This window comes from Salvelinus namaycush, chromosome 36 (genome assembly GCF_016432855.1).
Source record: "Salvelinus namaycush isolate Seneca chromosome 36, SaNama_1.0, whole genome shotgun sequence".
Taxonomy (NCBI): domain Eukaryota; kingdom Metazoa; phylum Chordata; class Actinopteri; order Salmoniformes; family Salmonidae; genus Salvelinus; species Salvelinus namaycush.
Genome location: NC_052342.1, coordinates 22,407,621 through 22,423,205, shown reverse-complemented (window position 1 = coordinate 22,423,205; position 15,585 = coordinate 22,407,621). Strand labels below are relative to the sequence as shown.

The 15,585-nt window shown below is 46.2% G+C and overlaps 1 protein-coding gene across 1 annotated transcript; it reads right to left on the bottom strand.

Annotated features, from left to right (window-relative positions):
• Positions 1–119: 119 nt before the first annotated feature.
• On the bottom strand, positions 120–12,649 carry LOC120030483 (protein mono-ADP-ribosyltransferase PARP14). The gene is made up of 8 exons (XM_038975894.1): positions 12,263–12,649; positions 7,580–7,701; positions 4,931–7,111; positions 4,463–4,699; positions 4,118–4,342; positions 3,912–3,978; positions 394–540; positions 120–271 (listed from the first exon to the last, which is right to left on the bottom strand). The coding sequence occupies exons 1-8, from the start codon at positions 12,432–12,434 to the stop codon at positions 120–122; spliced, it is 3,303 nt and encodes a 1,100-aa protein (XP_038831822.1). The 5' UTR covers positions 12,435–12,649.
• Positions 12,650–15,585: the final 2,936 nt, after the last annotated feature.

The window sequence follows — 15,585 nt, the reverse complement described above, 5'->3', positions numbered from 1 at the left end:
CCCGTCCTCCTATAGCTCCTCCCACCAGCCTCCATTAATAAGTGAAGAATAAGCTGATAAAGCGATCTGTGAAGTAATTCTTCAATGTCTACGTCTTAGTGGAAAAAGATTTAACTTCGTCAAATGATTACTTTCTGACTTGTGTGAATGGATTGCTCTGAGTTTGTGATTGTGTTAATAGGATTGTGTATTAGAACGCTGTAAAACCAACCTTGTGCTAACTCTGCTTGGACTGTGGAACCTGCAGCAGTCAGAATAGCTTTGGAGACACCTAGAGGAAGATAATGGGACGTGAGGGGACACGTAGAACAAAACAAACAAACACACACATACCTACACACACAGTGATGACTAATCAAAAGCACATTGGAGGACAATGATAACTAGTGCTACCTGAATGGTTGGCTGAGAAGTCTGTGGTGTTGACGATGACATCAGTGGTCTCACGGATGATGTCGCCAAAGACCAGCTGTAGCTTGACACTGCCCAGCGTGGCAGAGACCTCGTCCTGAGTGGTTGAGACGTGGCGATAGAAGGAGGCTGAGCGCGAGAGAGAGAGAGATTGACAAACAATTGACAAAAAACACACATTTCTTTCCACAGGACCGTTGGGTGAGACAGGGACGCAACTTAAGCCCCATCATCTTCAACATATATACACTGCTCAAAAAAATAAAGGGAACACTTAAACAACACAATGTAACTCCAAGTCAATCACACTTCTATGAAATCAAACTGTCCACTTAGGAAGCAACACTGATTGACAATAAATTTCACATGCTGTTGTGCAAATGGAATAGACAAAAGGTGGGAATTATAGGCAATTAGCAAGACACCCCCAAAAAAGGAGTGATTCTGCAGGTGGTGACCACAGACCACTTCTCAGTTCCTATGCTTCCTGGCTGATGTTTTGGTCACTTTTGAATGCTGGCGGTGCTCTCACTCTAGTGGTAGCATGAGACGGAGTCTACAACCCACACAAGTGTAATTCACAAAATGGGACAAATACTAAATTGAGACTGCATGCAGAATTCTGCAAAAATATCCTCCATGTACAGAGGTTCCTCCTTTAAAAGTTGTGTCATACAGCGGTACACCCTGCGTGCTGCTGCAGCATTCTGTGGCACGTCATTTAATTCTCTGACATTTCTTCTGTTACTGCAAGTTACTGCTAGTTTGACCACCAGAGGGCATCTTTGAGAAGCATTTGATAGTATTCCGTATTGGCATTACCAGAGAATTTAAAAGCTTTTTTGTAATAACATAGTATATGGGATTGATTTTAAGAAATTTGGCTTAATTAATTTTTTCTGAGAAAAATTGTCTGTTTGTAAATTTAGACCGTTTCACTCTCGGAGGGCACACTGGACGTTCGGGCCGAGGAGTAGGGTTGATTTGAGCATTCTGGCCTTACAACTGCAGTCAAGCACCCAAGCTAACGTTAGCTAGCTACTTCCAGACACAAATGAGACCACTGACCATTTTACTCACCCTAGCAGAGCTGGTAAGGCAGTTTTCGTGTTAACCAGAGTGTTGGTGACTGTAAATGTGCTGCTGGAAACAATTTAATTGCGCTTTTTTTTCCTGACGTTTACTGACCACGGCCATATTCAACAGGTGTTGAGCGCTAGTAAAGTAATTATTCTGCGCTCTTGTACACTCAGACTTAGAGTGCTCTGAAATCGTAGTTGGCTGGTGTCGTAGCTGAATCAGAATTAGTCAGGTAACATAGATAAATAAGATGTTTTATTTATCTTATACTTGTCATTAGAATGTCTTCTTTTGGACTATACTGTTGGCAGTTGCATTTTCCTTTCTCCTCTAGGGAAAAGTCACTTGGGGCCCAGAGAGGGGAGAGGTCAGGCTTGTCTTTTACATGTCTGGTAATAGGCCGAATATCAGAAAGGGAGAAGTCAGGTTTGAACATTGTCTTCATAATGAATATATCTGTGAAACCATGTGAAGGGCTCCACTATGTCTGTACTCCAGTCAGTCCCTCATTTTTCCCATTGGGGGGGAGGAGTATGGCAGTGTCTGGAACCATTGTATTACCCCTCTGATGTTGCACTTATCTTTCATAGTATATGACCTAGAGGCTCACTCCCCTCCGTGAGCTTGTCCAGGAGGGGGTGTATTTGAGATGGGTGTATCTAGAATTGACAATTGATATATGCCATTGGATGAGGTAATGTTTTGGTACTAGGAAGTACCAAGAACGAGAAGTAGAACCTCGTCTAAGAGACCAAACTGAACGATAGCTAATGCTATCTGGCTATGGGATACTCCTCTTTCAAGTGAAAGGCCCGTTGTGAAGTTTCTAAGATCTGTGGTTCGTCATGTGAGTTGAGAGAGGTGTATCTTGGCTATAAAAGATACTAAGATTTATTTTGGAAGCACTCTCAGAGAATTCATTTATAGACACTGAATTGATCTGAGAGTCAAAGGGCTATGGTGAAGCTCATATAATTAAAGATGGAGTTTAAAAAATAACTCTGACTTGTGTGTGGTTTGTAAACTCTTTCCATTTAGTAATACAGGAAATTACCACGACACTGGACACATAACATTTTTAACAACGTTCTTTTCTGATAAAAACTAGTTCATTGCATCCGCCACGGAGCCCAGTTTCATAACATGACCTTATTTCCCAGCTGCTTGCCGTCGTTTTGAAGTAATCGCGAAAAAACAGGCCTTATTTTAGTGCATTTAGTGCATCAAAGCACACACCTACGAAGATGGCATCTCAGGTAAGCAGCACTGGGCTGTATTTACGTATCCTAAAAATGACACCTGCTGCTTTAGTTTGAACGGTCATATCTCAGTTATTATTTTCATATCTATAAAAAATTATCTGTTTTCTTTACATTCAGAGAGCGAGCTGATCAAGGGGCTGAAAATGTTGATATTGCCAGATGTTTACTGTCCGAGGAACAGGCCGTGGAAACTTTATTGCTGGCAAAAGTGTCCATAACCAGAGGTAATTAAACTGTTCTGTGTTCTTTTCTCTCTTCCTCTCTGCCTGTCTTGTTGTACATGGAACCTGTCTCACATGCATTAATTAAAAGAACACAGAATAGTTTAATTACCTCTGGTTATGTACACTTTTGCCAGCAATAAAGCATGTTGGTCCAGATTTTGCATCTCTTTCAGAACATCAGCTATCTGGATTTGAGTGAAGGAGAAATGGGGGGGCTTGGGCAAATCGCTGCGGGGGGTGCAGAGCTGTTGGCCAGGGTAGGGTTAGCCAGGTGAAAAGCATGGCTAGCCGTAGAAAAATGCTTATTGAAATTCTCGATTATCGTGGATTTATCGGTGGTGACAGTGTTTCCTAGCCTCAGTGGAGTGGGCAGCTGGGAGGAGGTGCTCTTATTCTCCATGGACTTTAGAGTGTCCCAAAACTTTTTGGAATTAGTGCTACAGGATTAAAATTTCTGTTTGAAAAAGCTAGCCTTTGCTTTCCTAGCTGACTGTGTATATTGGTTCCTGACTTCCCTGAAAAGCTGAATATCGCGGGGGCTATTCGATGCTAATGCAGTACGCCACAGGATGTTTTTGTGCTGGTCAAGGGCAGTCAAGTCAGGTGTGAACCAGGGAACATATCTGTTCTTAGTTCAACATTTTTTGAATGGGGCATGCTTATTTAAGATGGTGAGGAAAGCACTTTTAAAGAACAACCAGGCATCCTCTACTGATGGGATGAGGTCAATATCCTTCCAGGATACCCGGGCCAGGTCGATTAGAAAGGCCTGCTCGCTGAAGTATTTTAGGGAGCGTTTAACAGTGATGAGGGGTGGTCGTTTGACCACAGACCCATTACAGACGCAGGCAATGAGGCAATGATCACTGAGATCCTGGTGGAAGACAGCAGAGGTGTATTTGTAAATATGACAGGAATAGTATCCTTAACTCACTCTGATCTGGAGAAGCATCCATTACAAACCCTCTGACATGCAAAGCACTCTGGGAAGTCTGGAAAGCCTGGAAGTAAAACAGAATACAACCACAGGTCAAGGGCAACCAGTGATGAACTGTGTTAAACAGTAACTTGAGTTTTTAATTTGCATGAAACATCCATTGAAGTCAAGAGAAGCGCCCTTCTTTAAAAGTCTCTTTTCACCTTGGTAGAATCTCTGTCATTGGGATGGACGACAATGCGGACAAGGAATGGGGTTCTGCTCGCTCGATTCTGTTCATACCTACGGACCTCTTCTAGCAGAACCTGCGTTACCACGTTGTGAGGAAACTGGAGAACCACACCAGTTCCAACTACAGGGAAGGCAACAGAACAGAATCCCCGGATCTCACAAGAGGCTAGAACTCTCCTCACACCTTGCCTCAGAGCCTGAGAGAGGACCAGAGGTGCTGGGTTAATGGTGGTTCAAAGGTCACAACTTCCAAGTGAAGACACACTCACACATGCACACACACACACGGACACAGGGACACGCACGAGGGGACACACCTGTACTGCTGGTCCGTGGAGGTTGTTGTCCCAGTGTGCACAGCTGAGGAAGAAGACACGGCCAGAGCTGAGACCAGACAGTCCCTCCACCAGGACGTTGTCACCAGGTGCAGTCCGTCCCCCTAATTCCCTCTGAAATGCTGTCATCAGCCCTGGTCCAGCTGCCTCCGACAAGACATTACCCACTCGGGAGGATAGAGGCTCACTACCAACCATGGGGGACACCAGGGCATCAACCTTCAGAGAAAGACAGACAAAGAGACAGACAGAGGGACAGACAAAGGGACAGAGAGACAGACAGAGAGACAAACAGAGAAAGGGGGGAGAGATAAAGAAATGAAGTAAAAGGGTAAGAGAAAAAGGAAGACAAAGTGTAAAAGAGAAAGGGAACATTAAGTCAGTATGAAGTCAACATAATTCACAGAATGTTGAATCAAGGCTGTGGCCATGTCAGTGTCCCTCTCTCACCTGCTGTTTCTCTATGGTTCCCTGGATGATCTCCACCTGGACACAGACCTCTGGAGCGGCTGTTCCCCTGGCGGAGGCAGCAGTGGTGTCTCTCTGAGGAGCATGTGTAGTGGTAGTGGTGGTGCTGGACTCTACCTCCCACCCAGGAAACTCCCTCTTCCCCTGTAACAGCCTATCACAGGCCTCCTGCATGGCTCTCACTGCCTCTCCACTCACATCAATCAGAGTGACCTTGGTAAGGATGTGCTGTTCCCTCCCAAAGTCCCTCACTGCAGAGACTATGGCCTCAGAGCACACCTTCAGAGGAACACCGAATATCCCCGAGCTGATGCAGGGCATGGCCAAGGTCTCTAGCTCCAGGGTCTCTGCCAGATCCAGGGCTGCCTTTACTGTCTTCTCCAGCAGAAGACGCTCATTCCCACCTACGCTGCCACCTACTGGTCCCACTGCGTGCAGCAGCATCTTACAAGGCAGCTTCCCTCCTGTAGTCTGTACCACTGTACCTGTGGGTACTCTCCCTATCTGCCTAACCAGATCCCTGCTGGCCTGCTGTACCTCAGGCCCCCCCGCACTGCTTAGAGCTGCAGCCACGCCACCAGCGTGATCCAGGTCCTCATTGGCTGCGTTCACCAGCGCATTCGCCCGTTCCTTGGTGATGTCACCTTGACGCACCACAACCTGGAGCCCCCGCTGAAGGCGATAGCTGGTGGCTGTGACCATCTCCTCCAGTCTTGGTCCGGCGCTAGCTTCGCCGGCAACACCACCATGGTTGTGCAGCTGGATGAGGCAGTGTTGAGAGCGGCCCACCACTCCCAGGTACTCTCTTCCCAGGCCCTGGAAGTAGCGTAGCGCCCCCGGCCGGTCTATGGTCACAGTCTGGTGGACCAAGGAGGCCAGAGCGGGACCCAACCTGTCCCTAACCTGGGCCACCCGGACAGAGGGTCCACAGAGCACCACAGTGGGGTGTATGGCTGAGGCTGAGGGGTAGAGGGTCACCCCTGTGTGTTCCACACCAATCATCTCCAGCAGTTCTGGTAGGTGGTCAGCAATCTCCGGGTAAGGGAGACACACTGTCTCCTCCACACTGGACTGGTCTATCAGAAAGGCCCCTATCTCCTCCCTCAGCTCCTGAACCTCCTTCACGTGGCCCAGCAACTGCACTCTACACCCAGGACCATACCTGGCTACCACCCTGCGTCTGCTCTGGTTCATCTCCTTGACCTTCTTCTCAAGCTTGGATTTCAGTACAGATGGCAGGGTGCCACAGTTGGGCACATCGATCTTCTCCTCCCCAAACTCCCCCAGCAGATCCTTCTCAGCCTGATCCAGTTTCCCAGAGGAGAGGGAGAACAGACGGAGCTCTGTATCCCCCAACTCTACCTCCACATGGAGTCCCAACCCCAGCAGACTGCTCAGGTTTCCAGGCCTCCCATACTCATCCCTCAGGAAGGACAGGAGGTGGGGGGACATCTCAGGCACCACCCGCTGCAGCACCAGAGAGATCTTATCTGTAACTAACTGTCTGGCTGTCCGGACTTCACTTGCTGAACCCTCCAGCACCAGCTGAGATGAGTCACTGCGCGTCACCCTCACCCCTGGAACAGCCTCACCTAGATCCTTCTCTATAACTTCCTCTAGAAGCCGGAGCTTGGCCTGTCCCAGACGACAGGTGGTGCTGATCTTCTCCTGCTTCCCGGAGCTCAGACCCTGAGACTGGAAGGCCTCCAGCTCCTTCAGCTTGGCCTGGACCTCGGGCCCCTCCCCAACCACCACCGCAAACCCTTCCCCTGCCTCGCAGTAAACCTTCACATCCTCCGAACCCAGGGTACTGCTCTGCAGCAGAGTCTGGAGCTTACGTGGGTCTACCTCATAGTGGCATTTGTACCGCTCCTGGAGTTGTTTGAACAGTCTCTCTACCTGTACCTTCCATGGATCCACCCCAACCCCGACTCCACATAACCCAGGATGGTCTGAATCTTTGACCACTGCCCTCCCGTCCTCTGGGTAGAGGTGGACAGAGCAGCCCAGAGAGGACAGCTGCTGCTGCAGGTCTCTTCCAACCCCAGGGCTCTCCTTCAGGTATCTCAGGAGGTAGGAGTCTAGATGGAGTTCATGCTCTAGGCCACCAGGTGGCGATGTCTGGACAGGGAGGGAGGGATGGAATGGGAGGGACTGGTGACTCTAGAGTCAGAGAAAAAAGGTGTAAGAAGGGAATTCCACTCTTAATGATTATTATGTCTGTCTTTATCTACATGTATTATTGTAGGTTGACTGTACAGCTGTGTCTGGATTATCTGATAAATCTAGCAACTGGTTTGGCATTTGTCCATTTAGTTTAGTAGAGATTTGTTTTGCTAAAATGTATGTTCTTGTCATTCCTCATATTGTAAATTATTGTTACTTATTATAATATCACATAAATCAAACATGCAATAAAATCAGATTATTTTGACGTCATTTGAAGGGATAATAAAGTTCTTACCTGACAGACAGATCCATGATATATGACTAAACTTTATGTTTACTGCGATGTAAATACAACAACAGTGCATTGACGTCATATTATGGAAAATAAATGTCGTATCTAACAGGTTATGTGACTCAGCCTGTAATCTATACTGTAGTTGTGTCTGTATAGTCTGGCCTCACCTGACTGCTGACTGGGGAGGTTGTTGTGGGTGGAGTCTCCAGGCTGTCTCTCAGAGTGAGGGAGAGAGGTCCTCCAGGCATCTCCAACACATGATTAGGTTTCTGAAGTACCCTCTCCTGGACTGGAAGAGTTACAGAGGCATGAGTTGATGTTGTAGTCGTTGTTATAATAAAAATAACAACTAAAAGCACCAACATATTTTTATCTTAAAAGCACCAAATGGGGTCATTTTTTACCCCATATTGGTAATGATTGCATAGAGACACTGTCTGTCAAGCAGTAACACGTTTTAATTAATTAACCTTTTGTAACACAAGCTTATTTTTTTTACATTTTCACACATCTGTTTTTTGTATGTTTTGCATGTTTTTAACAGTTATTCTGATAAATTTAATCAATAGAAACGTATACATTTTTTGGCTATTCATTCAAAGTGTTGTGTTTCTGTAACGTCTACTCCCACTCCCCCTCACCGGCATTCAACGTCGTCAGTCTAGTAACCACAGGTCCTGGCAACCCACCTTTTCACACACCTGGCAACCATCTTCAAGCACACCTGCGTCTCATTATGAGTCACACCTGGACTTCATTACTCCCTTGATTACTTACCCTTTATATCACAGTCTTTTGTTATCAGTCATCAGGTATTGTTGTTTGTGATTCCATGTGAGACACTTCCCTTGTTTTGTTATCGATCCATGTTTGTTGTTATTAAACTCACTGACTGCACTTGCTTCCTGACTCCCGGCGTCTATGTTACAGAATACTACCTCCACAAATGGAAGCAGCAGTTAATCAAGACATCTCCCAGATGGTCGCTGAACAGGGACACCTACTTTGTCAACACCTCGACCAGCTGGCTCATTTGGGAACGGCTATGGATGAGGTCCTCTTCATTACTCAAGGGGCTTCATCTCCAAACAGCGGAGGATTCTCAACCACAAGTCGACCCAGCGAGCCAGTACCACAGCCCATCCAGCTGTCCGTCCTGTTCAGCAATGCCAGATTGTCCTTCCTGGACAAATATGACGGGAATGCCGTGGCTTCCTACTCCAGTGCTCCCTCTATTTCATCATCAGATGGGAGCCCCCACCACCGAGAGGTCCAAGGTTGCCACATTTATTTCTCTGCTGACAGGACGAGCGTTGGAGTGGGACAAGGCCGTCTGGGAGAGAGAGGATAAGCTGGGTTCCTATGTGGGGTTCATGGCTCTGTTCAGGGTGGTCTTCGACCAGCCACCGGAGGGTAGAGAGGGGGGTGAGCGCCTACTCCAACTACGGCAGGATGGCCAGACCGCGGAAGAGTACGCGCTCACCTTTCAGACAGCGGCAGCATCCAGAGGCTGGAATGAGCTGGCGCTCTGCAACCTCTTCAGAAGAGGTCCAGAAGGAGTTTAGCATGCCGAGATGATAACCTATCCTTGGACACCCTTATCACAATGGTCCTCCGTCTGGAAAACATGCTTCGAGAGCGTCGGAACCCGCATCGCCGCTCTCCCTCCTCCGTTGATCGTTCTGAGTCAGAGCCTGAACCAATGGAGGTGGGGGCAACACGCGTCTCCGCAGCTAAGCGACGCCGTCGTAGACAGCTGTGGCTCTGTCCTTGTTGCAGACAGAAGGGGCACCAGCTTCAACGGTGTCCGGTACGTTCTAACCGGGGATCCACAAGAGCAGAGGGACAGCCACGTGATCATCCGTCTCCTGGGTTTGGCATGAGCATTCCATCCTCATCGCTTTCTGCCAAACCTTTCCTAGTATAAATTTCACTGTCTGGCTGTCCTTCGCCTGCTGAAGGGTTGTTTCACCTCCGCCCCGTTGCTTAAACATCCAGATTCTACACTGCCCTTTGTGGTGTAGGTGGACACCTCAGAAGTAGGTTGTGGGCTGTTCTGTCCCAATGTCAAGGTAATCCACAGAAATTATATCCATGTGCCACCTGTCCTCCTGAGCGCACCTTCGTTCCCACAGGGATAAGGGATCAGCTATTGACCTGGGCGCACACAGCTGTCGTCGCTGGACATCCAGGTATCACCCACACCATTCAGTCCATCTCTGGAAAGTACTGGTGGCTTACCTTGGCGCAGGACGTAACTCATTATGTTAACTCCTGTTTTGTATGTGCCCAATCCAAATCCCCCTGGAACGCTCCAGTAGGGAAACTCCTTCCCGTGCCTCAGCGTCCCTGGTCTCATCTGTCCATTGACTTTGTCACTGATCTCCCCTCTTCTGATAGTTTCACCACCAAGTTGGTGATAGTGGACAGATTCTCTAAATCATGCCATTTCATCCTTCTCTCTTGTCGCCCTAATGCTCTCCAGGTCGCTGAGGCACTGTTTCAGCAGGTCTTCCGGCAATATGGCCTTCCGGAGGATATCGTCTCAGATCGTGGCCCCCAATTCACATCACGTGTATGGAAGGCTTTCATGGAGAAGCTGGGGGTCACGGTCAGCCTCACTTCTGGGTACCGGCGTCAGTCTAACGAGCAGGTGGAGAGGATGAACCAGGGGCTGGGGAGGTTCCTGAGGAGCCACTGCCAGGACCGGCAGGGGGATTTGGCCCGATTCCTTCCTTGGGCTGAATATACCCAGAGTTTATTGCGACACTCCTCCACCGGGCTGAATCCCTTCCAGTGTGTTCTGGGTTATCAGCCAGCCCTGGCTCCATGGACTCCGAGCCAGACCGAAGCTCCTGTGGTAAACAAGTGGTTCAGGCGCGCAGAAGAGGTATGGAACAATGCTCACATGAGACTCCAGCGCATCATCAGAAAGAGCAGGAGGATGGCCACTGCAGTGAGGCTACCGTGTTCCATCCTGGTGATCGCGTCTGGCTCTCCGCCAGGATCCTCCCGCTCCACCTGGCCTGTAAGGAGCTGAGTTCCTGGTTTGTGGGGCCGTTCAAGGTCCTCCGGAGGGTCAACAATGTAATTTACAGATTACAACTCCCCACTAACTTCAGGCACTCACAATCATGTTACCCTTCTCAGACCAGTGGTTCCTGGTCCCCTGGCTGATGCCGTCCCCCACGACCCCCCCATCCCCCCAGACATTGAGGGAAGCCCTGCCTATGCCGTCAGATCCATCCTAGACTTAGGATGGGGGTCGGCTCCAGTACCTGGTGGACTGGGAGGGGTACAATCCAGAGGAGTGGTGTTAGGTTCCAGTGGACGACATTCTAGATCCCAACATCATCCGAGAATTCCACCTTTGTGTCCAGACCAGGCTGCTCCTCTCCCTCGGGGCTGTCCTCCTGGTCGGCGTCGTCCTGCGGCTGGAGCCGAGTGTCGGGGGGAACTGCCACATCTACTCCTGCTCCCCCTCTCCAGCACTCGATGTCGCCGGTCTACTAACCACCGGTCCTGGCAACGCACACCTGCATCTCATTATCAGTCACACCTGGACTTCATTACTCCCTTGATTACTTACCCTTTATATAGCACTCTTGTCATTAGGTAGTATTTTTTGTTTCCATGTCAGATGCTTCTCTTGTTTTGTTATCGTTCATTGTTATTAAACTCACTAACTGCACCTGGTTCCTACTCCCTTCGTCTAAATGGCAGTTTCTGTGATACTCAGAGGCTAAGTAAATGGTCATGGAGCTAATCTGAAGTACCGGTACACCCTAAGATGGGCATTATAGGCTATATGGGTGGTGGTGCCATCAGACTCACCTGAAGCAGGAACAGAACCATGTATACAGGTGCACAAACTCTTCAAGTACTTCATGCATGGCTTGCATGTATTTTCATCTTGTGTGCATGCTTCGGGTGATAGAAGTCTGAATGCACTGCCAGCGCTTTGAAAACTTTATTAATTATACTGGAGTTTTCCTCAAAACAAAGGTTATAAAAGTATGCTAGACATTTATAGAATCAATCATACCTAGTTTGATGTTTGTGACAAACGGTGAATTAGTTATTGATTTATACCACTTTTAATGGCATCTTATATATTTGATATATTTCTATCAAATCAAAACTGGAATTTGTATTCAAAACAAAGGTCGTAAAAGTGTGCTAGACTTTTATAGAATAAATCATATCTAGTTTGATGATTCTGTGACAAAGGCTGAATTAGTTATTGATTTATATAGCTTTAAACTGCATTTTTAAGATTTTATGTATTTCCATCAAATCAAAACTGGATTTTTTATTCAAAGCAAAGGTTGTATAAGTATACTAGACATTTATAGAATTAACCATATCTATTCTTATGTTTCTGTGACAATCAATGAATGAGTTATTGATTTTTACAATTTTAAATGGCTTTTGGCGAATATCTGTTTAATGTCTGTTGAATGTCTGAATGTGTGAATATAAAACCAACTGGTTAATATCGGTCCCATGACCTGAATGGGATTTGTGCCACAAATACTAAAACATTATGGATACCGTGCCAGGAAAACTAAACCAAAGCATGGATTGCGGTCATACCTTGTCCATAGACTGCTTACAGGGTATGGAAACCAATATGTACATTTGTAATTTGAGTGAACTATCCCTTTAACTTCTATTGGTTATGATATGACAGAGATGTATGGGGTGAGCAGAGTCTGTGATGTAGCCAATTTAAATGTGAAAGTGAAACTGTTCCAGAATTATCCACAGGAAAACATTTTAAGATACTTTTTTACGTTTCACCTTTAGTTTCAAGTACAGTTCAAATACTAATTTCAACATTTTCATACCTGCTTGGTCAATAAATGCGATCTTGTAAACGTTGTCACCAACATTGTGTATCAGTCCGCAGTCTCCACCACCAGATTTACGGCGAACCTGAAAGTACTTTTCTATCTTCTCTTTCTGTGCTGGATCCAGACTGTGAACCTCGAAGAAAACGGGGTATTTGTAAACTGCCATATTGTAACTTAAAGTAGCCTATTCGCTTTCTTATATTAGCTACTGTACATGATCTCAAATCAGTTTCATTCAAACAGGACAACCGTTTACCGATCATCAGGCCTACCGTCAGTTTATTGTTGCCGGTGAACTTGCCAATCAATGTAGGCTGAAGCGCGCGAGCACACTTCTCGCAAAAGGAACACACCTTTTTGTATTCTACTTGGCAACATAGACATCGGGCACGTTCACGCGGATCAGTTTTGTCAAGTGGTCACCGCCTTTCAAAGTGTGTTGCATTATGGGGATAAAAATGGTCAGACTTGCGCCTAATGTGGACAGCATGAACTTTACAAAAATCATGTGATCATAGGTAATGTAGTTTTGACTGCAGTCGACTGCAAGTTTCTGCAGTTGCTCTTTACCAGCCATCACCTGCATTGTGTATAGCTCTATTGTATTAGGGTGTTTTTGTTTGACCCACGCGAACGTGACCAAAAACTTGACTTATATAGGAACCAACTATGCCACTCTTCATGTATTCAGTGGACATAATATCACAGTATATTGGATGACTCATTCATATTCCATTCACCCAGCTCCATGTATCATTGATAGGTTTAGGCTACTACATGATACTCACATTTTCCCTATACCCATAACGAGGTTGCTACAAACTAGCCTACAAATTAATGCTTTGAATGTAGGTGCATATGTGGAGAGACAAATTGGAGTAATCAAGATGACAGACAGTGACACATTCAGTACTGCCTTGCACACTCTTGCCTGCATCCATCTGATCTAAGTTTCTATTGGACAAATTCAGCAGGTCTATCCCTGTTTCGTTTCCTTCCGTTTAAGAAATGTTTTTCAACAGAATCGGCAGAAGGAATACACCCCTGATCACCTGCACATATAGTTCAAGTTCACTTGCATAGCAGCGGCAGCCACATACAAACAGCCTCATCACTTTGTTTGTTATATAATTCCTTCTACGCACATATGATTTCAGTTTGTGAGGGTGTGATATAGGGGTCAACATTATAAAGAAAAACTTGTATAAACAATGACAACACTGTCATGTTGATCTGAGATTTGCTGTTGGAAAATCACATTTGTGTCCGACTTTCGGCTGTCACAGATGCACCTCCCCTAACTTCACTCCTCGACTTTCTTCTTCTTCTTTGGTATTATGGCGGTCGGCAAACAAATGTTGTAGGTGCATGCCGCCACCTAATGTATTGGCTGTGCATCACATTGGAGGCTGGTGGGAGGAGCTATAGGAGGACGGGCTCATTGTAATGGCTGGAATGGAGAAAACATGTGCTTTCCATATGTTTGATGTGTTTGATGCCGTCCCATTTATTCCATTCCAGCCATTACAATGAGCCCGTCCTCCTATAGCTCCTCCCACCAGCCTCCACTGGTGTTTTAGCTTACTATTCTGTATTATAAATTCATTACACTATGAAAAAATTGCCCATCCCACTAACCCTACACCCATTAAAACCAAATAACTATTTTACTACTCTGGCCCGATCTTATCCTACACCTGGGAGGACAGAACACTATCGTTCAAAACACCTTGTAACTCATATGCAGTAAAATCTGATACACCCAACCACGTCTCTGCAGCTGTCACCGCAACATCTATCCTCTGTGATTTACGTTCCATTCCTGCGGTACAGTTGACAATCATGGCCATGAAAAAATAAATAATAATTATACTGAATCACTTATTCCTATCACTCTATCAGAGCCGGCTGTAGGCTTTTGGGGGCCCTAAGCGAGATTTGGTCGGGGGAGGGCCCTCACCTCGTGGCAAAACATTTTAGTGGCCCCCCTCTTGATGGTGGAGAGACTAATTTGAGTCAATTTCCTGCAATTCTACACATTTTGCCATGGGTACAGATCATTTGTTGCTGTTTTACAGCTAATTGTGTGCAATTCTACCCATTTTGTGATGGGGTGGAGAGAAAAATGTACAAGTTTAGATAGCTGGCTAGACTAACTACCAATCTAAAAACTGTTAGCTGACATGGTTAATTGAGTGACTGTCAGTGACTTGACATAACAAGAGAAAAACTGCTGATGCATTACCAAATTTCGAAATTGCACCTAAGTAAGTGATTGCTTATGTCGCTTATGCCTGGAACCGGCCCTGCACTCTCTATTGACCTTGGTCTACTGACAAGGATCCTTTTAGCATCCCTCACCCTGGACCCATCTTCTTCTACCACTCTCTTCACTGCCTCAGTATAAGACACCTTATGCACTACTCTGATCCTGGCAACCTCAACCTGCTTTTCTCTCACTGGACACCTCTGATCTCCAGCACCCTGGGTACCCCTACAGTTTACACACTCTTTTTCCCATCGATGCTGCACATTCCTTTGTCTCATGTCCTCCTGCATATTTCTCGCATCTAGGAATCTCCCACCTACACAGTGTTGCCACATGACCATACGCTTGACACCTAAAACACTGTAATGAGTTCAGGACAAAAGATTTCATGGGATAACTGACCTCTTAACTTGACTTTATCTGGTAATAACTCTACATCAAAACTCAGTAGTACATACAGTGTTTTCTCTTTTTCACCACACTTTCCACCAGGTCTGTGTTGCACCAAATGGCGGGCGTCTCAGTCACCCTCCTTAACTTTCATCTACAGTAGGTTGCTTTAGCCTTACCACTCAAACGCGCCCATTAAAACAGGTAGATAGTGATAGCGCTGACATCATCCTCGTATTCCTATGGAGCCGGACGTATTTAGAGTTTTAAGCACGCCATATAGAGCTTGCCAGCTTGTAGTCCTAAAACCTGGAAATGAGTTACTTCTGCTTCGTTCAGCCATCCCTATTCAAAAAATGTATGTGGAATGAATGGGGTTTTGGAATAAACACTAAAAATAAGGTCTGAGGTTAACACAGGCTTACGAGATCTTATACGTTTTGTTCTATGAGATGATTGTAACGGGCTTCCTCCTTCTCCTCATCCGAAGAGGAGTAGCAAGGATTAGACCAAAATGCAGCGTTGGAGTTAGACATAATATTTATTTACAAGAACCAGACGAAGACGGAAAACTCTTGAACAAATTACAAAACAACAAACGAAGTAGACAGACCTGGACTACGAACTTACACGTAACGAAGAACGAACGAACAAGTAC